At 37.4% G+C, this 25114-nt stretch overlaps 1 protein-coding gene across 11 annotated transcripts in view; it reads right to left on the reverse strand.

The window, feature by feature from the left end:
• Positions 1-25114, reverse strand: part of SSX2IP (SSX family member 2 interacting protein) — a 48320-nt gene that overhangs the window by 16494 nt on the left and 6712 nt on the right. For 8 of the 11 annotated variants that reach the window (XR_004440659.1, XR_004440658.1, XM_033225439.1 and 5 more), the window contains 7 exons: positions 12108-12239; positions 11580-11749; positions 10605-10817; positions 7066-7176; positions 5384-5519; positions 2808-2883; positions 2551-2728 (listed from right to left, as the gene is read on the reverse strand). Coding sequence is in view for 9 of the 11 variants with exons in the window: in XM_033225439.1 (XP_033081330.1) it covers positions 2551-2728; positions 2808-2883; positions 5384-5519; positions 7066-7176; positions 10605-10817; positions 11580-11749; positions 12108-12150 (927 nt within the window). In the remaining 2 variants the exon portion in view is untranslated. Of the gene's footprint in view, positions 1-2550; positions 2729-2807; positions 2884-5383; positions 5520-7065; positions 7177-10604; positions 10818-11579; positions 11750-12107; positions 12240-21434; positions 21485-25114 lie in introns of all 11 variants that reach the window. The other 3 variants (XM_033225437.1, XM_033225435.1, XM_033225436.1) reach the window with 1 other exon arrangement.

Consider the following 25114-nt stretch of genomic DNA (forward strand, 5'->3'; position numbering starts at 1 on the left):
CAAAAATTAGCTGGGCGTGGTGTTACGTGCCTGTAGTCCCGGCTACTCAGGAGGCTGAGGCAGGAGAATCGCTTGAATCCAGGAGGTAGAGGTTGCAGTGAGCCAAGATGGCACCACTGCACTCCAGCCTGGCGACAGAGCGAGACTCCGTCTCAAAAAAAGGAAAATGAGTAATTATTGCACATTTCTCAGATTGAACAGAACTCTGTAACCACAAAGTGAAAATAAAAAATTTGGCTGGGCACAGTGGCTCACACCTGTAATCCCAACATTTTGTTAAGGCCAAGGTGGGAGGACTGTTTAAGCCCAGGAGTTCAAGACCAGCCCGGGCAACAAGACCCTACCTCTAAAAAACCAAAGAATAAAACAACAAACTCATTTTACCTGAATTTTCGGTATACGTTTTAGCTACAAGTAGGTCAAATAATAAATGAAACCTGGATGCTACTTAGGCATTCCAACATTACATCTTATTTCTCTTGCTATAATGCTTCAAAAATCTTTCCCTACAAAAATGAAAGAGAAAAGGGAGCTAGAAAAATGGATCTTTTAAAACTAGAAAATGTATTCAAGAGATCGTTGTTAGTCCACTTAAACATTTGAATTATGAAGAATTATACAGGATACTACCCACTGGCTGAGTAATGGGGGTGAGAAAGGTTTAATCACTGGCAAAAGATCTCCCTGATTTACCACATACTTTTGCTGACTGAAATCGGGTGATGAGACGTTAAGGTTGGACCAAAAACTGAAGATGCTGCAGGAGTAACGGACACTATGCTAACCTTTAAGAAGTATTAGTGAATGTTAACAACTGACTAGAAGTGACAGAGTTTGAGATAAAAGGTTAACTACATATAAGAGGTCAAGCAGGCCTCAAAATGGAGAATGTAAAAGATATTCGGGAATTCCAGACCAACCTGACCAACATGGAGAAATCCCATCTCCACTAAAAATACAAAATTGGCTGGGTGTGGTGGTGCATGCCTATAATCCCAGCTACTCTGGAGGCTGCGGCAGAGAATCGCTTGAACCCGGGAGGCGGAGATTGTGGTGAGCTCAGATGGCGCCACTGCACTCCAGCCTGGGCAACAAGAGCAAAACTCCGTCTCAAAAAGGCCTGGCGTGGTGGCTCACGCCTGTAATCCTAGGACTTTAGGAGGCCGAGGAGGGGGGATCATGAGGTCAGGAGATTGAGACCATCCTGGCCAACATGGTGAAACCCCATCTCTACTAACACACACACACACACACACACACGCACACACAAATTAGCCAGGCGTGGTGGCGGGTGCCGGTAGTTCCAACTACTCGGGAGGCTGATGCAGGGGAATCACTTGAACCCGGGAGGCAGAGCTTGCAGTGAGCCAAGATTGTGCCACCGCACTCCAGCCTGGTGACAGAGCAAGACTCTGTCTCTTAAAAAAAAAAAAATAAATAAATATTCAAGTAATATTTTTTAAAAAAACGTTAAGGAATAAAAAAGAAAAGGTAAGTGCTGGGATGGGTTTATCAGCTGGACTGATGCATAATACCACAAAATAAATAATCCTCAAATACTGGTTTAAAAAGTAAGTTCTGGTACCTTGCTGTTAACTAGCATTTTCCATCAACATTATTTTCAGATTTTAATTACTAATGTGAACTTGCTGAAACCTAAGATTTTAACTTATATGTAAAGCAATTAAGTAAAACGAACTTTTCACCATTATGTGATTTTTTTTTCAGACCTCTGCATGTATTACTCCCGTTCTCTGGAATGCTTTCTCCATGTTTGTTTTTTTTTTAACCTCAAAAATACTTATTTTCTAAGAAGCAGTGAAAATGTCACTTTCTCTGTGATGCCTTGATTGCCATAACTGTTCTGCACACTGCACCACCTTATTACAGGACCTAATAATGTAATAATCACGTCTCCACATCTGTCTCTCCCAAAAAGAGCTTCTTGAGGGAAAAAGTCAAAATTTTTCCTTTCCAGAGACTAGAACATAAAGAACACTCAATAAATTTATGAACTGATTATTTGGTTCCCAAAGTTAATGAAAGTTTCACTCTGTGAAAAGTAGAGTACTTAATACTAAAACAACTGAAAGGATATTTGACACAGTGGTTATGATCGTGAGCTTTGGAGCAAGGCAAACTTGGATTCAAATCCTAGCACTGTCACGTGTGATACTGGGCTAGTAAGTATTATGCCTTAGTTTCCTTATCTATAAAATGGGGATATTTATAGTATCTAAATCATCAAATTATATGAAATAATCTCATATGTTACAAGGAATATTATAAAATGAGACAATGCTTATAAAGCACTTCTTACAGTGCTTGACATGTATTAATTTCCCGGAAAATCATCTGCAGTATTTTTCAGGAAACGTCTGAAAACATACAGGAACAGTCTTTTTGGTTGTCACGGTAACTGAAAGTAGCATAGCAGTGAGTGTCCTATTCAAAATATCAATAGTGTCCCCATTGGGAATGCCTATCATATGTTTTAATTATTCTTATTAGCAATCTGAAGACTGTATTAGAGAGGAAAGAGCCACTTACAGTTCCTGTACTATCATCTACTCTTTCTCTAGGTTTCTTCTTTTGGGGAGAAAGAAGGGAAATCATTTCCTTTTTCATCTGTTGAAGAACCTTCTTAAGTTCAGCATTTTCCATTAGGATTTGTTTCTGACGATATTCATAATCATTCAAGAGAATTTTATACATTTCATCTTCATTCCTGAGAAAGAAACTGTCAGTATGAAAATGCAGGATAGAAGGAAGTCTGATTACATTTATCAATTTAAACTGGACTTTACCTGGCTTCAGTTTTACCAGTCCTCCAGGAGCCTCTTTTTCCATCAGCTCTCCCAACATAATTCAAAATGTCCATAGCTACAAACATGAACACAGAAAATTAATTCTTACCATACATGCTTAAGCGTCTAAAACTCTAATGCACTCTATACACATAAGTGGTGAAAGTGAATCTGGTATTTAGGTTAGGATTTGGGCTTAAACAGCCTAATTTTCGAGTTTCTAGTTCCACCACTTGGAAGCAATGAGATCTCGGCACATTATTTAACTGCTAAGCCTGTTTCTTCTTGGACACTGGGAATAACAAAAGTATCTACCAAAGAGTTGTGAAGACAAAGAAATAACTGTTAAAGCACCCAACACTGTAGAGTGAACACAGTATCTGGCGCATGGTAAGTACATAATAAATGTTACTTTATCATTATTAATTTCATTATCAGGGTTGGCTGATAATGGCCCACAGGCTGGCTGCCTGATTTTGTAAATAAAGCTTTATGGGAACACAGCCACATCTACTTGTTTACATACTGCCTACGGCTACTTTTCCTGTTACAATGGCGGAGATAAGTAGGTGCAACAAATAAGTTGTAGATCCCATAAAACTGAGAATGTTTACTATATGCATCTATACAGAAAAAGTTTGCCATGCCCCGTTAACATTAACATCTTCATCTTCATCAAAGGAGTCAAAGCCCCTGCTAGTGTATAATACCTTCTGCCGCAGGTGGACATGGAAACATTTGGCATAAGAAGGAAATAAGAGTAAATTATTGTAATCTTAGAGTTAATAAAATCATTATGAAACTGTCACTTCTGATTGGACACGGAAACAGGCCCCTATAATGGAAGAGCTCTGTTTCCAGAACTAAATCCTTAATAAACTTCTCTGTATTACATTTTATACTTTCAGCATTTCGGCTGGGCGCGTGGCTCACGCCTGTAATCCCAGCACTTTGGGAGGCCAAGGCGGGTGGATCACGAGGTCAGGAGATCGAGACCAAGGTGAAACCCGTCTCTACTAAAAATAGAAAAAATTAGCCAGGCGCGGTGGCGGGCACCTATAGTCCCAGCTACTCTGGAGGCTGAGGCAGGAGAATGGCGCAAACCCGGGGTACAGAGCTTGCAGTGAGCTGAGATCGCGCCACTGCACTCTAGCCTGGGCGACAGGGTGAGACTCCGTCTCAAAAAATAGTAATAATAAAATAAAATAAATTTAAAAATATACTTTCAGCATTTCATCCTGCTTTTTAATTTTTTTTCCTTCATGAATGAACATGAGGCTAACTAACCTTAAAAACCAATGATTCTCCTAATGAGTAAGATTAACTCAGGATACCTAAAGCTTTCCAATCTTAACTGTGTATTACTGAATCTTCATTTCTATTTTTCAATAATTTAAAAAATAAAGTATTCGGCTACCTCCAACAGCTCTGCTGTAGAATGACAGTGATATAGTCAACACTAAACTGCTTGCTGACAGCAGGCAGAGTGTACCACATGACAGCCTGAAACGTATGCTCATCGCCCGTTTTTCAAAACTAAGGTAAGACAGTTTAGGGGTATCATGGTATAATGTATGTTAGAGGACTACCTATAGTCACTTGGAAACCACTCTTCAATAAATAAATAACACACACTTCTTGTGTCTCGTATTTATACCAGGCCAGTAAAACTGTATTGTAAAGAACTACTTTCATATTTCTTTGCTTTTTTTTTTTTTGAGACGGAGTCTTGCTCTGTCGCCCAGGCTGGAGTGCAGTGGCCGGATCTCAGCTCACTGCAAGCTCCGCCTGCCGGGTTTACGCCATTCTCCTGCCTCAGCCTCCCGAATAGCTGGGACTACAGGCGCCCGCCACCTTGCCCGGCTAGTTTTTTGTATTTTTAGTAGAGACGGGGTTTCGCCGTGTTAGCCAGGATGGTCTCGATCTCCTGACCTCGTGATCCGCCCGTCTCGGCCTCCCAAAGTGCTGGGATTATAGGCTTGAGCCACCGCGCCTGGCCTATTTCTTTGCTTTTTAATTTACACTATCTACTTGAAATTATCCACATATTTGGACGAACTGGTTTAAACTTTTGAAAAAGCCTACTATTAGCAAAAAAGTATACCTTAGACACACACACGCCTAACTTTCAAAGTCCATCCTTTTGACTAGTTTCTCCAAAAATGCACAGCTAAACTTATTTAAAGGAACTCAAACTGACATGAACGATTTGGTCCGATGATAAATTTTATGAGGTTTACTCTATTTTGACACTCAGAAACTGACCCTGATTTTTAATATTATCAATTATTTGATATGGAAAATTAGAATGTCCTCTGGCTTAGCTTTTCTCTATGGATTAATTCTACACTGGTCATGTTAAAAAACACATGCAATTAAATAAAGCAAGGCAAAATGACTTATTTTCCACTAACCAGCTGTCTAAATTTTTTATATAAACCACCACCACCGAAAAGCAATTGTATAAAGCATGAAAATAACATTTCACGAGTTACTGTGTTCAATCCTTTTACAATTATCTCTAAGCATAGTATTAGCTAATTTATTCCCTTAGCTGATCTTTGCCAGCTGTTTACCTATTTTCTTATCTTTCTTGTTCATAACAAGTTGATGTAGACGTTCCTTCAGTTTATTATATTCACGCTCTTTTCTCTTCATGTCATGATTATACTGAGTAGCTCGACTTGCAATGATATTTTGTAATTTTTGTACCTGAAAAAGGCATTTGCTATTATAAGCCCAGTTACAATTCACAAATTCAAAAGAGAAAAATCCTAAAATTCATCTCCCCATATAGGTTTTAAAATCCTAGGATGATTCTTCCTTATTTGTAACCAGTAGAAACCACTTTTTAAAATATTATATGAATCATATAAAGCTTAATTCTGAAATTTCTAGAAGTGCTAATTTTCTGAATTATCTCCTGTACCTTTTACCTTACATATAGACTCTGAACATTTAAAAACCAGATATTCTTATGGAAGTATTAAAATGATTAAAGCTTTATCTGAGATAAACTGAACTCATCTGATCATTTTAAGTGAACTCCTTATATTACTGACTTAAAAATCACTTATACTTTTTGTTAATCTGTGACAAAGTGAATTAAGCCTGTGGCACATGGCAGCAGGTAAGCAGGCTCATTTTTCTAATTAAAAACAATTCTCAAATAAGAGTAACTCCAAACAGCAGAATAATCCAGTCCAAATATTTGCTGAGTGTGTATTACGTGCCAGACACTGCTGTTCAAAGTTCAGATCAATTACAGTTTCTCAGGCAGCTCCTGATAGAGTATGTCCTATTCTTTTATAAAGCCATTCCCAATCCCTGCTAGGGATTAACATGATTAACTTAATCCCTACCAAAGATGAACTGTATTCAAACCATTTAAATGTAATCAACAGATCTAGTCAGAATTGTCTGTGAACTCAAGGAAACATGTATAAGCAACCTTACAGTTTAAATACTAATTACCTACTTACTAAATATACTACTAAATAAATAAATATGGTAAAACAAATCTATCTAAACCACTCCAGGGCTCTTTAAAGAAATACACTCCTCAGAAGTCTTTAATTATAGTTCAAACAACACTGAAACTATTATATTTTTATAGTTATTAAATAGAGGTTATACTTTAGAGCAATAAAAACATAATGGTTTCTTCCTACAAAAATGAAAAAACAGTATTTTGAAATGCATTAGTGCTATAGGTCCAAGTAACCACTAAAGTAGAAATTAGAATTCTGCTAAATAACCACTAAAGCAGAAATTAGAATTGTATCTTTTGTGTCAGAAATTAGATTTTTAATGTGAACTGCTTCTGTGCCCATTTAATGAAGAAACTGCTTGACTAGATGAACAATGTCAGTATTTAAGACAGTGCATGCAAGAAGGGGCACCTCCGCTATCACGTACAGGTACAGCAGAGAATAAAAGATCCGCATTTAAAGCACTCTTGTGCCTAAGAAAAAGTGACAGTGAACATGAGTCCAGGAAGGGCAGTCCAGGACACTGACTGTTACCAGCTATGAACTAATATCTAAGCCAAATGGATCCAGTGGTGGCGGGGGCTGTGGTGGAGAGGGCTCCTGACCTTCCAGTTAAATACTATACACAAAGGTCTACCGTACCAATTCGGGGAAAGATGAATAAATGGTTCTTTCTTTTTTCAAGTAAAGTGGCTCTTATGGTCATCTCATATTACAAAGAAAACAAAAATTCACTTAAACTTCATCTGCAGTAACTGACAACTCACCTCATCTTTCTCATTCTTTAGTAGCTGATGCAAATTCCTGTTCTTACATTGTAACTGTCTATCTCTTTCCTGAAGCCCAATCATTTCCCTCCTGGAAGTTTCCAGTTGTTCCTAAAACATTTACATGTAATTCTGATTAAAATTAATAAAGGATTTAGAATAATTGAATCCTTAAAAGATCAGTAACAAGAAGTTATACATCCTACTGTTTATTAGTCAAAATCAAATGTTAGTGGCACGTGAAATGTTTATTTAAAGGAATTACTACAAAGTACACTATAAAATTATAACATTTAAATTTACACATCAAATTTTAATTTACATATCAAATTTTGTACATATATAAAAAAGTGCTTCAAAATGGATCCCTGGAAAGAGCATCACTCCATGATGCTGCCCCTGAATATTTTTAAAGTTTATTTTTAATACTTTTTAACACTTCTATACCACGTTTTTGAAGATCTCCTCAAATACAGCAATGCCATCATCCTTCAAGAGTGTACTTGGCTTTGAAAAAGAAGCAAAAGTGATTTGGAGCTAAGAAGAAAAAGATGGGCGACCAAGCAAAGTGGCAACATGTCGAGTCACAGAAATGCGACTTCTGTGTGACACCACTTCTCCCTGCAGGTGGTAAAGTCTCTGAAGGTACTTTCCAGAGAGGAATGGCAGCAAATCCAGAATTAGTATGAGACAAGATGCTCCTTTTCAACTTACTGCATTTCCTGAGGAACTGTGCCAAGTTCTGCATGAGGCCACCCATACGGAATATTTTTTAAATTGTACTAATATTTTTATAAAATTCAAAAGCTAATCAAGTTATGTCATAACCGACCATAAATAATAACTTGCACAATTTCTGTAAGAACAGATCTCAAGAAGATACAGAAAATGTAGGAGTATAACCTGGATAACTAAGGTTGTCAATTTTTGGCACCCTTTTTTTCAATGTGTAAAACTTACTATTACTGCTAGGACAGATCAGTTGGCATGACATAACTTACAGGCACTAGGCCAGGTGATACGTAGCATATACATCAAATCAGAAATTCGCTCCGCGTGATGATCAACACTTGACCTGAACTCAGCGTCACCCCTGAACATCCGCATGCACCCCTCCTTCCTTTCTTAGTGAACCACATCACCATCCTCAGTAACTCAAGGCAGAGACCTGAATGGGGTCTTGAATTCATGACTCCTATTCTCCAAATTCAATTTTTCATAAAATCCTACCCATTCTACTTCCTAAGTGTTCATGAGATCTCAATCTTACTTACTATCCCCATTAGCACTACCTTAGTTCAAGTCCAAAACCTCAGCAAAGGGTCGCTAACAGGCATTCTTATCACCAGGGCTTTCTGAGCCCCCTAACTCCATCCCAAATTCAAGTCTGCAATTCCCCTATAATTTCTCCACCCCACTGCCAGAATATTTACACATTGTCTTCCTCCTGTTTACAACTCCTCAGTGCTTCACTGTTTTCGTACAATTCCTTTTATATCATCTGGAGACAAGGCTCCAGTCTTACCTCATACCACTCTTCATACCCATCACATACTCATCGCAGCCCCAACAGAGATATTTGTGGTTCCTCTAAAGTGCAGTGATCTCTTACGCTGCTACACATTTATACAAGTCATATACTCTGCCTAGAATGACATTTTCAAGCACTAGCAAATTTCTACTCATTCTTCCAATCTCAGATCAGGTGTTACCTCTCCGTGAAGACTTCCCTTGCTTCCTACCCCAAGAACAATTAATGAAGCAAACAGTTATGTTTCAATATGTCTCCTTTCCCTGGACTGCAGTCTCCTCATGAACTAAGACTGGGGTTTCACTCAACTTTGAAACTCAGTGCCTAGCACATACGCAATACATTTTTGTTCAACAAGTTGAATTAATCATATGCTAGATCTAGAAACTTTTCCAGATAGATTAGCAACTTTCCCCATTGAATACACATTTCTGTCCACAGTTGACTCAAAATAACAAGATTCTGGCCTACGTCAAATCCCATATTAGAAGACTTCCTGAAGAAACAGTCTCTGCTCTGGGTAGTCCTAATAAATGGGACCACTCCTTGAAGGAAAGGCTCAGTAGCCTCAGATCACCAACATATCATAATGATTTACTAGCTACTTATAAGACACATGGCCAAGGGTTACAACCTCTGGATCAGCCCAATCCTTAATAAGACCTTCCATAGTTCTCTCTGATCTGGATTAAAGTAGCATCTATAACTCATAACCTTTTCACAAGCCTGGGGGGCACCAACTACCCTTTCCAATCTACCACAGTTTCCCCAAGAGACATAGCTGGATCATCTCTACCCCTTAGGAATATAGGATGCACGAAAGCCTAAAAACATTATTATGAGAAAACACACTTTCATCATTGTGTATGAACCAAGAAGACAACATAAGACAGCATTATCAATGACAGACTGGTAGGCACAGGTGCTCGTAAAGAGCGAAGATGTCTCTAAACCAATCCCCAAGTGTTTCTAGTGTTCCCATGTAGGCCAACTCTATGCCACATCATCACAGCACATTTCCTGCTAGGGGATTTTTAAATATTCTATAGAGAGGTCCTATTATTCCCTCACAGAGCTCGAAGATTCAAGATTCTGAGTGGGTTTTTTGATTGTTTTCTTAGACGGCGTGCGGTGGGGGAGGATGCACACAAAGAAAAATAAGGAAAAGTAAAGGGGCATGGACCAACAGATGAAAAACTAAAAGGAAGCTGATCATCTGACAGTATACAAACGCAAAGGCTTTGATTTTCACAAATCACAAAACCCAATATAGAATAGTATATTTAGGAAAAAATTTGACTTTATATTACATCCTTAATAACATACAACTATAAGTCCCAACCACACCATGATTTTGAACACCTTGTTCCCTTCTCCCTGGATAAACATTTTTAAAATACAAATGAAAACATAAAAGGAAGAAAAAGAAAGAACTCAAAACAGAAACCAGTATCAAATATTCTACATTTTAAAGTTAGTAGGTTCAATGGTCCTGTGAAAAATACTTCCTTTTTTTTTTTTAAGAGAAAAGAAAGTTTACTAAGCATTTTTCTATAGTCTTTTCCAGAGACCCAAGGCTTCTAAGAGAAGTTATCTAGTCTGCTTTAACTATTGAGCCTTAGCTCATGTGGCATCATAGATGCCTCAATAATATTTTTCTTGGAATTAACTTGTGCAGCCTCTTACAATAAGACTTTTAAATGAAGCATATACTTTCTTAACCAAGATTGGATGACAGAATCGTTATTTTATTTTCCCAGAGCATAGAATATTTCCTAACTTTTTACAGATTCAGCAAGTCATTAAACAGCTCAAAAAATTAATGCCATCAATATACTGTAGGTATTAGGAAGCAGACGTGTGCAAATTATAAGTTCACTTTTATTTACCTGTTTAAAAAGAAAACCCTAAAGCTTAAGAAAACCCTGAAATATTTAATAAAGTCAGTAAAAATTTATAGTATTCAATTATATAATTATGGCATCAAAATACAGATAACAATTTCTACCTTAAGTTTTGAGTAGCAGCTCTGTAGATGGTCCATATCACTTCCCAGCTTCAAATTCTGTGTCTCCACATTTTCCTGAGCTAGAAGGTTCTTCCGCTGAAGCACAAGCAGCTCATTCATACAATTTAAAACAGCTACTATATTTAACTCTCTCTTTGTCTCTTTACCTTTGGATTCTTCATATAATGAAGGAAAACCAAAAGTAGTCAATTCCTGGTAGGAGAAAATGTTTTCTTAAAGTTGGTTACAGTTGAGGAGATACAGGTCAGAGGATATAAACTTTCAGTTAGATAGGAAGAATAAGTTCAATAGATCTATTGTATGTCATGGTGACCTCAGCTAATAACTACGTACTATATTCCAAAAATTGCTGACAGAGTAAATTCTACCACAAAAAATGATATAAGTATTTGAGGTATGTGCACTGTGCCATTTCACAATGCGTATTCTGAAGCATCATGCTGTACATGACAAATTATATAAGTTTTGTCAATTAAAAATTAAAAATATATGTGAATTATTTTAAAAGGTTGGTTACTGGACAACTTAGTAAAAAAAAAAAAAATCAAAAGACAGAAATCTTTTCTGAGAAAAATAGAAAACTATCTTGAAATAGTTAAGAAAATGGTCAATATCCCAAAGGACAAAGAGTTAAAAGGATGGGGCTCTTTTAGCCTCTGCTATAAATCTGTGACATGCAGCAAGGCACTTGGGTTTCTGCATCCATAAAGTGATGGCTAGACTCTCAGTGGAGGAGCCCCTGGGACAATGAGGAGGCCAGCCTGCTCCAGATAAAAAAGTTAGACTTGCTATCTCTAGATGAGATAATCACCAAGGTTGTCTGAAAATCTAAGTCTCAGGGGCACTCACTATATAAACAAAAAACTTGTGTTTGACAAATGTTTCTCTCATAACTTTGATACATTCTATTATATAACATGATTTACGCTATTGTTTTTTATAAAAACATGTTACCTGATCAAGATATGAAACACTCTGTTCAATATTATCCTCTGTGCAGAAGGCACTGAAAAAACTGTGCACATTTTTTGATAAAGGTATTGAAGAACATAGCACTTGCTGTGAGTATAAACTTGATGGAGACATCTTTATTTCTGAGGTATATTGAGAGATAGTTTTGCTTTCTGCAAGAATAAAAGGCACTTATATAAATAATTTAGAAAAATGTATGTAAAGCTAACATAACCTCCATTACTAAAGACTTGAATTATATATATACACATAAACATAGATATAATTATACTATATACATATAGATTTTAAGGTATTTTCAAATTAGGGCAAAGTCTCTTTTTTATGAAAACTATATACTTTTTTTTCCAAAAAGATACAAATAAAGTGGGGTCCTCAGCAGGCATGAAAATAAGTATTTTATAACCACTTGTCTCTCTTTAGTCACATCTTCTAATTATTTTATATTTTCATTGAAAAATTCACCTTTACAGTTTCTGCTTTAGTTTACAATTATTTAGACTTAGTTACCTGAAGAGAGACCTCGATCTGTAACAGTCATCCAATCTCCCATAGCAATCTCTAGAGCCAGGATACCTGAGGAACCAGTTCAGCAGTTAAACATTTAGTCCAGCTGCTGTCACTCTTCTATGTAGGCATCTCCTTAAAAAGCAGATTATAGAATAATAGCATCTAATTTAAAATATGAAAGCCAATATAAACCCAATGCTTAATAATTAGTTGTATGTGCTTCAAAACAAAGGATTTTGCAATATTTATCCCCATGCACACAGACAGAACATGGTGTGTGTATATACACAGAAATATAAATAATATGTAAGGATCAAGGTTAAAGGCTTCCCAAGTTCTACTGAGGTATTCATATTACTTTATATACAAGATACATGGTACATGATTTGACTCAACATACATCTAAGGTATAGTATTGTACTAAGTAATATTTCCATATTATATCCTTTAAAATAAAATACAATTACTTATGTAGATGAGAAGATGAAAAACTTCTTGGCCAGCATTTCCATTTTTTTTTGTTTTTACCAACTATATTGGCAAAACTTGTAAATTACAATTCCCAGTGTTGGCAAAGATGTAGAGAAATGAACACTTCCATATACTCTCTCCAGATTATAACAATTTATACTACTACCAAGAAAGCTGACAATATGTATCAAGTCTTAAAAATGAAAATATATTTTGATCCAGAAAATCTACTTCTAAATTATCCTAATAAAATGATGTGTACAAAGATTAATCTAAAATTTGTTATTCACAATATCAAAAAAACAAAAATCACGTGCTTATGTTTCCATAGAATGGCTAAAAAAAAAAACAATATATTTATACAGCATTTAAATGTAACTGTTGTGTAGAATTAGATGGCTAACAAACAAACAGCCAAAACTACAAATGGTATGGACTAAGTATAAGACACCCTTTCTGTTTCCATTTATGTTTTCACTGTTTTATAGAGACAATGGAAGAGATAAATATTTCTCCATCATAAGAAAAGCAATTCAAACGAAACTGTAAGTGGCAACTGGCAATTGATTTCAAGGTCAGAGGGAAGAGGAGGAAGGGTGAAGACTGTATGCTACCCGGGGAACACATGTCAATACTGTGGACAGCTGCTTCTTGGCTATAATAAATTGTGGTCAAGGGGAGAGCAGTTGTGTTGATCTTAGATGTTTTTATGAGATACTGGAACTCTGGATTTTTATGTGAAGTCTCCCAATTTTAAAATGTTAGTAGCTAATTTTTTAAAAAACTCTATGTATTAAGTTATCCTGTGGGAAAGGGGAGTGCCTAGAGAGGGAAATGAGTGAGGCTTCTGGGGTGCCAAGACTTTCTACATCTTGATCTGAGATGTGGTTACACCGGTATACACAAGTTCAGTTCATCGAGTTGTATACTTTTTAAGATCTGTGCACTTGACTGTAAGTTATAGCTCAAACAACAGCACTATGTAATAAGCCAAGTAAAATGTGTCTTTAGGCCAAATCTGGACTGTGGATCGAGTTCACAACCATTGTTCTGAATATTTAAGACTGTGGTAAAACATTCAAAATATAGTGTTAAATGAAAATTTAGGCTGGCTGTAGTGGCTCACGCCTGTAATCACAGCACTTTGGGCGGCTGAGGCGAGTGGATCACTTGACGTTAGGAGTTTGAGACCAGTCTGGTCCACGTGGTGAAACCCCCGTCTCTACTAAAAATACAAAAATTAGCCGGTGTAGTGGCAGGCATCTGTAATCCCAGCTACTCAAGAGGCTGAGGCAGAGGAACCCCTTGAACCTGGGAGGCAGAGGTTGCACTGAGCTGAGATCGTGCCACTGCACTCCAGCCTGGGTGACAGAGTGAGACTCCATCTCAAAAAGAAAAAAGAAATTTACATTCTTCCAATAAATACTAATTGAGCTCCTACTATGTGCTACTACATTTTTCTAGGTACAGGGGAGGCCATATGCTCTCAAGAAGTGAAGTTCATATTCTGATGGAGGTAGAAATAAATACCAAACAAGTGAGCAACAACTTAACAAGAGTGATAACTAAAAGAAAATAAAACATGGTAATACAAGAGAGTATTAAGGTAGGGAGCATCTGGATCAGTGAGAGAACCTCCACTGAAACGGTGACATCTGAAGTGAAACCTAAATGATACAGAGTCAGCCACAAGAAAATCAATGACCAGAGCAGTCCAGGTAAAGGAAACAGCAGATGCAAAGACTTAAGATGGATATTAACGTGTTATAGATGAAAACCAGAGAGAAGGCCAGTATATTTGAAGCACAGTAAGCAAGGCTCCAGTGTAGGACGTCGGATTTCCTCTAAACTGCAATGAAAATCTATTGATGTGTTTCTCGTAGGTAGGAAAGTAACATGTTCTCTTTTATGCTTTAAGAAAGATTACTGTGGCTACTCTGTGAGTAGACTATAGGTAGGCAATTGTAAAAACTGGAAGAAATCAGGAGGCTACTACAATAGTTCAGGCAAGACAACCAGTGTTAAACTACAGTTCTAACAGTGGAAGCAGAAACAGGCAGATGAATTAGGGATGTGTTCTGGAGACAGAACCTTCAGGACTCAAAGATGGATTGAAATGTGGGCAAAAAAGAAATCAAGGATGATTTCTAAATTGTAGAGCAGCATACAATATATACTGAGACAGATGATGTTATGTGTCTATTACATGTTATGATGTTACACACACACATATATACAGGAAGTAATTCAGTCTGGCAATGGTCTTTTGCCACTTTTCTACTCATGTGCTTGGTAAGGAAGGGCACCTTGAACTATTTTGTTCTTCCTACTGTCCTTAAATGGGTGTTAGCAACAGGATGAGAAGGATAAAGACTGAGTCTGTACCAACTAAGAAAGACACTGATTTTACTTTTGGCTTTCTGAGATAATCACTATAAGTAAAACAGAATCCAAGAGACAATAAACCCTTCTACTCTAATATAACTCAGCTTTGGGTAAATTCCTTAACCTCTCTGAGCCATAGTTTCTTCACAGGTAAATTACCGTAACAATGAAGAATACCTCCTAAGTTTCCCAAGAGAAAAGTCATTTAGCACACTGCTTGGCACAGAAGACACACATAAGCTAATATTCATCATCTTCATCTTCATCTTCATCATCATCATCATCTAGACACAGGGCTATTTGATATAAATGACAGGCTTCTAAAACCTGTAACAAAATGCACCACTGCTCCTAATAAAGGTTGAACACAAATTATTAAATGATCTAGAGACAGATATCTTTATAAAGACACAGTACACAGTGAGCTAATTTCATAATCAACTGGTTGGGGGAAGAAACAAGGTCAGAAGAAAACAGTAATAGGCATCTTTCCAATTTCTTTGTGTTCTTGTTAAGGTATCTGTAAGACAATAGTGCTTTAAGTGTCTTTTCTCCTCATACAGAAAGAATACCAAAATGTGTCTATTATATACTCATTCTTTAAAATTGTAAATTAAGTCAGTTACCCTTCCTCTGTGAATTTAGCTCTCCTGTGCCTACAGGCTAGACAGTGAATTGTTCCCTGCCCTACTGATACAAATTTTGTAAAATGTTTACAACGAAAACCAAAACCCCATTTTGAAGTCCTATGGAACAAAAAACTTAACTAACAGTATATGATTTCACACAATCTAAAAGTTTCCATGAATCCTCTTCTGTTCAATGATGTAACAATTACATGCTAGGAGACTTGTGATAAAAGAAAAGTTACCCGACCAGTTTTTCCAAGAAAGGGGACTTACGACTCTTTATCAATACACACCCTAAAACTAAGCAGTAAATTTAAGCATATTATTGTATTTCAGCTCAAATACAGCCAAAACTGCATTGCTGAAGGTTGCAAAGCATTTTTTATGAAGATGTTAAACTAAGTCAATGTTAATTTCAAAAGAAAAAAAAGGTAACAGAACCATATCTGTTTTGCATAAACATCATACCATCACAAGCCCATTTCAATTTGAAAGTGTCAAATGCAATCAAGAAGGACTCCATTACAAAGTCAGTGCAGGAACGCACATTCATAATATAGATTAATCAAATATTAGTAAGCCATTATCTAGTGGACATGATTATTCCTCAGAATTGGAGTAAGAACAAACTTAGTTATTCCAGCACTGTTACCATAGTTACTTTAGGAGAAAAAAGTAAGTAGTGATTCATGTTTTAGTTCAAGTAACCTGTAACCTGAAATTCTCTCTATTAATATGATTTGTTAGAGTATATGAAAGGAAAATACGTCTTGGGACCCCAAAACCACTAAGCCAAAGGGAAAAGTCAAGCTGGGAACGCAATCAGGCAAACCTGCCTCCCATTTTATTCCTCAATAAAATAGCTACAAAGATTAAAAAGCTACATTTGTCCAAAGTTCCTTGTGGGCCTCAGGATTTTCACCCTAAAACAGTTCCGTTGGATTTCAGTCTTGCAGTGTAAATTGATAGCTTATTTTCCAAGGTGCAGGACAAAGGACAGAACTCAAAGTTTTCCCTCTGCTTACCTGAGACAAATGCACATCTGATAGATTCCTATGCCCTATTATTTACATAAAAATGCAGATTCAATGAATCAGACTAAGGCATAAGTGGCTATTCCTCTACTTCCCTCTCACATGCAAATTGTGTATTCAGTGAAAGGCCGATCAAAGACCCAAAAGAAAGCAATCTTTCATCTCATCTACCTGTGTCCTAGAAGCCCCCGCCCCCTTTTCCCTTCCACTTCAAGTTGTCCCGCCTTTCCAGACTGAACCAATGAATTACATCTTACATATACTGACAGATGTCTCATGTCTCCCTAAAATGTATAAAACCAAGCTATGCCCACCCACCTTGCATATGTCGTCAGGTCCTTCTGAGGCTGTGTCACAGACGTGTCCTTAACCTTGGCAAAATAAACCTTCTAAATTGAGACCTGTCTCAGATACAGCTACCCAAATTCCAAGATGGATCAAATTCATGAGTGAATTTTATGAGCAAAACTTGAAGATTAAAGAATTTAAGTATCTTGTAAAAGGCATTTCATTCATTTAAGATTGTCACGGAACAACCTTGAAATACATCAAAGCAAGAAAAATGTATAAAGTAATCCATAAATAGGAGATGTAGTTTTGTTCATTAGTGGTAGGAAACATGTATATAGCCATCTAATAAACTTCCTTGTTCAAAGTACTTCTCAACATAGATTCCAATCAATGTCTTTATACTGTAATAGAAAATCTTACAATAATTTTGGTAAAAGTGTTACCTTACTACTTTTGAAGTAGTAAGTACTTTTTAAGTACTCTGTCTTCCCTATATGTCGCTATGGGTTGCAAAGTACCAATGCCATATACTTTAGGTATGAAATAAGGGAACTCTGGTCTTTTCTGGGTAAAATCACGCAGAGCTTAAATCTATCATTCTTCATGTCCAAATGTTTTCTCTTTTGCTTTCTGTTATACAGATAGGAACTAGGGCTCAGAGAGATCACCAGGTTGGCCCAAGGTCGCATTTCTTATTGGTTGTGAAGCCAGGAAACAAATCTGATTTCAAAACTCTGTGGTCTTTTCCTTTTTTTATTGAAACAGAGTCTTGCTCTGTCACCCACGCTGGAGTACAGAGGCGCAATCTCAGCTCACTTCTACCTCTGCCTCCCAGAGTCAAGCGATTCTCCTGCCTCAGCCTTCTGAGTAGCTGGGATTACAGGTGGGTGCCTAGCTAATTTTTGTATTTTTAGTAGAGATGGGGTTTCACCATGTTGGCCAGGCTGGTCTCAAACTACTGACTTCAACTCATCTGCCCACCTCGGCCTTCCAATGTGCTGGCATCATAGGCGTGAGCCGCCCCGCCCGGTCAACTCTGTGCTCTTTTCATTCTATCACTATTCAACCTTTCAACTTTGTACACATAAATCTCTATCATGCATGCACATCCAACTGAAAATAGAATATAATCAAAATGATTTCCACTGTTTCTTTAGAAGACTGTGTTCTTATAATCCACTTTAAATGAGTTCATTCAGAGTACACAGTTCTCACTGGAACTTATATACTACTTAAATTGAGGCACAACTGTAAAATTGGTCTCTGCTTGGCCACAAAACAATAGCTTTGTTCTTGTTTATACTTCTCTATTGTAGAGTAAATATTAACACAACATTGAAACTAACTTTACACACCTTTAGCAAAAATATCTTGTGGTTCTGGTTAATCACACCTGTTTTTTCCATCAGAAAAGTTCCTTGGCTAGCTATCTTTTTCCTTCTAACCCAAAGATGAAGAGGTTCTCAATACACAATACCTTGTAGAACTTTGGGTAAGCAGTCTCTAAGACGGCTCTCGGTTATTTCTGCCTCCTGATGGACACGCTCTTGGGTTATTCTGTTCCTTGAGTATGGGCTAGATTTACTAACTAGCTTCCAAAAAAACAGAATATAGCAGAAGTGAAGGGATTTCACTTCCAAAATTAGGTTATAAAAAGGCTGTGGCTTCCATCTGAGGTTGTTTTTTATTCCTTGCCCCCTTAGATACCTCTTCCTGGGGAAAATAAGCCATCACGTTGTAAGCAACTCTATGAGAGGTCTGTGTGGCAAGGAACTGATGTCTGAGGTCGACAGGACCTGAGGCCTGCCAAGAGCCATACAGGTGAGTTTAGAACTAGATTTTACCTCAGTCAAACCTTGCGATGACTGCAGCCCTGTCCAACACCTTGACAGCCTAGTGAGACACCCTGAGCCAGAGCACCCAGCTAAGCTGTGCTCAGATTCCTGACTCATCTATTGTAAGCTGGCTGTTTAAGCTGCTAAATTTCAGAGTAATTTGTTATGAAGCAATTGTTAACTCATACAAGTTTTTAAGTATGTATGTTAAATATATATAAATTTATTGAGAAATTTCTGAGTCCCTTCTAAAACTTACACCATAATTGACTGAAACATAACTAAAAATGATGCCATCCACTACAAATGCTGCTGCTCAGGTTTTTAACAATGATATCAACCAGTATTACAATTAATCATTCCATACTATTATGGTTAGATGCCTTCCCCACTAGTTTATGAACTTCTATAGGGCAGGGAACGTATGCGTCTTTGTAGCCAACAGTACCTGAAACACAGCAGGTGCTCGGGAAATGTTCACAATATGAACTGAGTCCCACATATGGCACACTCACTCAGCCTCTGTGCCTCCACCGGTGCTTTTTTCTCGCACCTATCTCAAAACTAATGTTTTTACAAAACAGTGCACAACCACCGCCCCCATCACATAACCTTCTCCAACTACTCCAGCCCACCAAGCTCAATCTCTAAGCCCTCCACATACTTGGTTTGTTTCATCTTTCCCAGCCACACTTTCCAGTACCACACATTTTACATTTCTGTATTCCCTCCCACTAAACTTAAAGGATGGCATAATCAATGAGTATTCAAAAACTGCTAACAAATTAACATGTTCATTCCGGCAGGCACAAGTGGATAAAGGAACAGAGCAATGGAAAAGTAGCAAAAGAAGAGTCAATCCTTTAGAGAAAAGAATTACTCTCACCCCGTCTCTACTAAAAAATACAAAAAAAAGCTAGCCGGGCGAGGTGGCTGGCGCCTGTAGTCCCAGCTACTCGGGAGGCTGAGGCAGGAGAATGGCGTAAACCCGGGAGGCGGAGCTTGCGGTGAGCTGAGATCCGGCCACTGCACTCCAGCCCGGGCGACAGAGCGAGACTCCATCTCAAAAAAAAAAGAATTACTCTCAATTCCCATTTGTCTTTTCCTCTTCACCCCCAAATCTCTGCAGCTACAAACCGAAAGAGAGCTCCGCAGAAACACGGTATCCTGATTACAAGATTTCCCTCACAAAGTACACTACTTTAAGTGTTCTTTTCAAACTCACTTGAAATTCAAACTTGAGAAGGTGCTAAAGGCCTACGTACTCAGAATTCCAAAACAATTGCAGTTAACAGAAAATAATAGCTTTCCATTACACAGGGACATGGTAACTTAACACCATCTGGGCTTCTAAGTATTGCACAGAATTTTTCACAAATAGAGCTAACTAAAGTCTTTGCTAAAATCTCACAATGTTAGAGTTACCAGACTGTTGGGTTAAGAAGATAAAACTAAGTCTTGTAACATTAGTCCTATCTTACAAATTCAGTCCTAAAATTTAAGAATTTAGTTATCAGTATTGACTCTTAAAAACTAGACATATTACAATTATTTAAAACTGTAATATCACTTTCAACTATGATTTTGTTATAAAGGAGACTGTAGCTTTGAATTCCATTAGAAGTATCTCTGCACCTTAAAATTGTTCAGATGCGCACATCAGTACAGAAACACATTAAGTCCAACCTCTCAGAAAATCTACTCTTTACGAATTTAAAATGTAAATTATTTCTTCTAAGTGGTGTAATTTCATATTTTCCATAGAAAAACACTCTTCCTCATAAATTTAAATATACATGAATGGTACGAACTCAAAAATTGATATTAATAATGTGCCTTCCTGATGTTTTGTGGCCAATAGAGGATTTATAGTTGCAAAGTACAGTGCCAACAATGCAAGCCTCAGAGGCCTGGGTCAACAGACTGGGTCATATCTTGACAAAAACACTTATTTCTAAGACTCTCTCTCCAAGACGGTCTCCTCACCTGTTAAAACGGGGTGATGATAATCTACTTGTTAAGGTTGTGGGTATTTAACGGAGTAAGAGGTGGAAAACTAAGTACACTACAACTAGGACACAGGATACTGGTTTAGTAACACATGTGCCAGGAGCTATTCTAAATGCTTTACATATATAATTAAGTCAATCCTCACAACTTCGTTATTTTTTCCCTTTTACAGATAAGGAAATTGTGGCAGAGAGGTTAGGCAATTTGCCCAAGGTCACAGAGCTAGCAAGTGGCAGAGGCAGGATTCCAACCCCCACCCCACATTGGACTGCAGAGCCCATTCTCTTAACCATCACATATTGTTGCTTCAGTGGGTGACGGGCTCAAGAAGCAGCATCTCCTACCACCACTCCTTTAAGAACCAGTAAAGAGAGAACTCAATCTATCTCCCAATTGGGCTCAGACTGCATAAAATAGTGTGAACACACAAATTATGGTACAATAATTCATGTGTATCTCTGGGTTGAGGGATATAATCTCAATGAAGCTCCTGGCCAAAATTTGCCATTAGACAGCTATCCTCAGTTTAGAAAGCAGGGAGCTACATGCTGTTCTTTAAATTCCTTATGTATCTTTGAACTGATCACTGCTGTAGTATGAGAAACAGCAGAGTAAAAGAGTTAAAATCCAAAGTCAGACCATCTGGTTCCAAACCCTGGCTTCTACACTTACAGACTAAGTGGTCCTGAACATAAATCTTCTCTGGGCCTCACTTTCCTCATCTGCAAAAGGAGAGTAAAAGCAGTTTACCTCAAAAAATTATGTGGTTACATAGTAAATTTATTTATCAAATTTCTTTAATAATTTTATTAAATAAGCTTATGCATGTAGAGGGCTTAAAAAAAGGTCGTGGGTATACAGTAAGTGTTCAATAAATGCTAGCTATTACTAGTTATTTTACTCTTGGAAAGGCTTCCATGATATTTTGTTAAGTAATGTAAAAAAGTTACAAAACCATATCTAACATGAGCTTATTTAGTCATTAGAAAAAAAAACAAGTGTCAGTAGATATGTACAGGTATAAATTCTGCTCTACGAAGTTTTTATAAGGACAGAAAAAATTGCAAGGAAAAACCAACTTAAAAAATAAGGAAAAGGCAAGGGCAGGACTTTCATTCCTTTCTTTATGTACTTTCATGCACAAAAATGTAATTTTTACTTTACTGTCTTCCAAATTTTCTATAAATGAATGTGTTTTTCATACAAAGAAAAAAATCTATGTTTTTAAAAGGCAATTACGGTGATAAGCAGAGGAAACGGGGATAAATGGCACCATTCTCAAACGCCAAAACTAATGGTAGAATGGCATGAGTGATAAAAAATTCATAAAATAAAACGGCAAGCAGCCCTGTTAGGCAAAAACTGGTTAGAAAATTATACAAAAGTCCTAGAGTTTTTTAAGACAATCAATTATGTAAGGGAAATAGCTCTTTACCAGAGATCAGTAGTTTGCTGTTTTAGAGGGCAATTCCAACAATTAACAAATATTTGAAATGTGTAAATCTTCCCACTAATCAATTATACTCTAGGCATATAAGAGAGCAAGCATAATACATATTGAGGACATTATTGAATTGCAGTATTATTTGAAATGGCAAAAACTAGAGACAATATGGACAAACCGTTAAAAACCAACACATATGGTACAGCCAGTCTATTCTGGGATTATTAAAGATTAAAGCAAATCTGCATGTATAGCACAAAAAAAGAAGTTACAGGTTAATCAGAACAGTATGATCACCATTTTTTGTTAAATCAAACTACCTATATATATTTAGGGGAAAGTTCTGGAAAAGTTACAAACTGTTACAAATGACACTCCTGGGGATGGAATGATTGGGCATAGGGAGGGGTGGAAGACCAGGGCTTTCACCTCTTCCACAGTGTATCTTTATATAGCCTGAATGTTTTAGGAGCATGTATTATTCTGTAAAATTTTTAGCGGCAGGGTATTCAAGCACAATTAAATGAGATAATGTGTGAAAGTACTCTTAGCTCAATCCCTGCCCTTGAGTGGAAATCTCAACTAAGACAAATCCCACCAATCAAGTACACTTCTAGCACCTGTTCCACATATGCACACATACCCATGAGCAAGGGTAATGCAGTCTTTACTTCTGCGGGAACGTCTGTGGGAACCCGGCCCATCGGGAAGACAGGAAACAGAAATGCAGAGGCCAGACTTTCCTCCAACTATCGTCAAGGGCAAAGCCCTTGGAGTACTGGCAGACCCGGCAAAAGTGGACTCTCCCCCTGGCTTAATGAACAATCCACTTGGTAGGAGGAAAGAGGGAAATTTTAACTATTAACACTCTCTTCAAAAACAAACGCTCTTAATCTTTCAACCTTCGATGAATGTAACTCAGAAGGTGCATTTCCGCTTCAAGAGAGCAGCTCACAAAGTTAAACACAGTAGGGACTTAATCTATGTATACCATCTGATATTCCATTACACACTGACTTTTTATTGCTAATGTTTTCATCTGTTTTGGAGTTGGCTGCCAATTAAACTGTTAGTTTTCCAGGGTGCTGTCACTTCAGGGAAGCTGTACAGGGTATTGAGAGAGCACTGGACTGAGCAGCATCAGAGGCCACGGTTCTCAGCAACATTTCTATTATGTACTGAGCAACCTTGAACTGGTCATAATTTCTTTGAGTTTCAGTTTCCATATCTGTAAAATTATGAAGTCAAACTAGATGACCTTTAAAGAATTTCCAGTTCTATTCTTACATTTCTCATGGGACCCCATATGGAATTGAGTACAGCTATTTATATCAAAATTATTTTTTCTTCACCTTTTTTTTTTTTTTTTGAGACGGAGTCTCGCTCTGTCGCCCAGGCTGGAGTGCGGTGGTGTGATCTGGCTCACTGAAACCTCTGCCTCCTGGGTTCAAGCTATTCTCCTGCCTCGACCTCCTGAGTAGCTGGGACTACAGGCGCATGCCACCATACCTGCTAATTTTTGTATTTTTAGTAGAGATGGGATTTCACCATGTTGGCCAGACCGGTCTTAAATTCCTGACCTCATGATCCGCCCACCTCAGCCTCCAAAGTGCTAGGATTAGGCGTAAGCCATCACTTCCTGCCTTTTCTTCACATTTTTATAACAATGTGCACACATTGTCTTTACAACCCAATGTTTAGCAAATGAGATTCTACCTAATTTTAATAACAATAATTTATTAAGCATGCAGCACTTACTTGGAACACTTTTAAGCATTTTATGTGTACGAACTTATTCAGTCTTACAATGATCCAAATACTTTCCCCCATTACAGATAAGGAAACTGAAGCCTGGAGTTTTCTTGACCTAGGACACAGAGCTAGAACATGACAAAGCCAAAATTCAAACCCTGGTAGTCTAGCACATTTAACATTACACCCTACTATCTTTCGTATAGGAGGGGGGAAGTATACAATATTCAAGCTGCCTTTTCTTTTTTTAAGTTTTGGGATACATGTGCAGAACGTGCAGGTTTGTTACATAGGTATACATGTGCCATGGTGGTTTGCTGCATCTCTCAACCCATCATCTAGGTTTTAAGCCCCGCATGCATTAGGTATTTGTTCTAACGCTCTTCCTCCCCTCAAGCTGCTTTTTCAAATTGAACAAGTATTCGCTTCTTGACCACCTCACCTGAAACTAAATTACAATCAAATAATTATGCCAACTGAATAACTGGAATGGGAACTATACAAAAGCAGACAAAATATTAAATTCTGTACGTAACAATTCAAAAAAATTTTGAAAAATCTAGCAAATATATTGCCAGGCTTTCCCTGCACTGCCATCCCTTCTCTTTGTGCTTCTAGAACACTTAATATGAACTCTATTACAGCACAGATCTGACAGGAATACAATTTCTCTCCCACCACCTCAACTGAGTTCTTGGTTGGCAAGCTTGTCAGCATATTCTTTGTACCCCATTTCGGTATTAGGCATCATCACTCATTCAAGGTTGGAGCCCAGTCGAGATTGCTGAACAAATGTCCAAGTCCAAGGACCTATTAGTGTAAGGTTTGCTGCTGTCTTAGTATGATAGACAAGTCAACACTTTGGCCATGCTGCAATTTAGAAGGGCTTACAATCTAATCTTGATTGGTAACAGCTCTGAGAAGGAGCAAGGTGATTCAGGGTATGAATCAAGAGCATGGCAATTTAGAAACTGTATATCAGTTTCAAATTCTTCCAATGTACACACAACAATAGCAGCAATCATATTCTTAGTAGAAGATTATTAAGAAAAAAGAAAAAAAGAGTCACCTTTTAGAAGTCTATCAACTTTTAAGGTTAAAAGTCAGCTAAGAAGTCCAAATCAAATTTTTAAATTACTATTTATTGGTATTTCAC

Source organism: Trachypithecus francoisi, unplaced genomic scaffold (assembly GCF_009764315.1).
Source record: "Trachypithecus francoisi isolate TF-2019V2 unplaced genomic scaffold, Tfra_2.0 Lachesis_group12, whole genome shotgun sequence".
NCBI lineage: Eukaryota > Metazoa > Chordata > Mammalia > Primates > Cercopithecidae > Trachypithecus > Trachypithecus francoisi.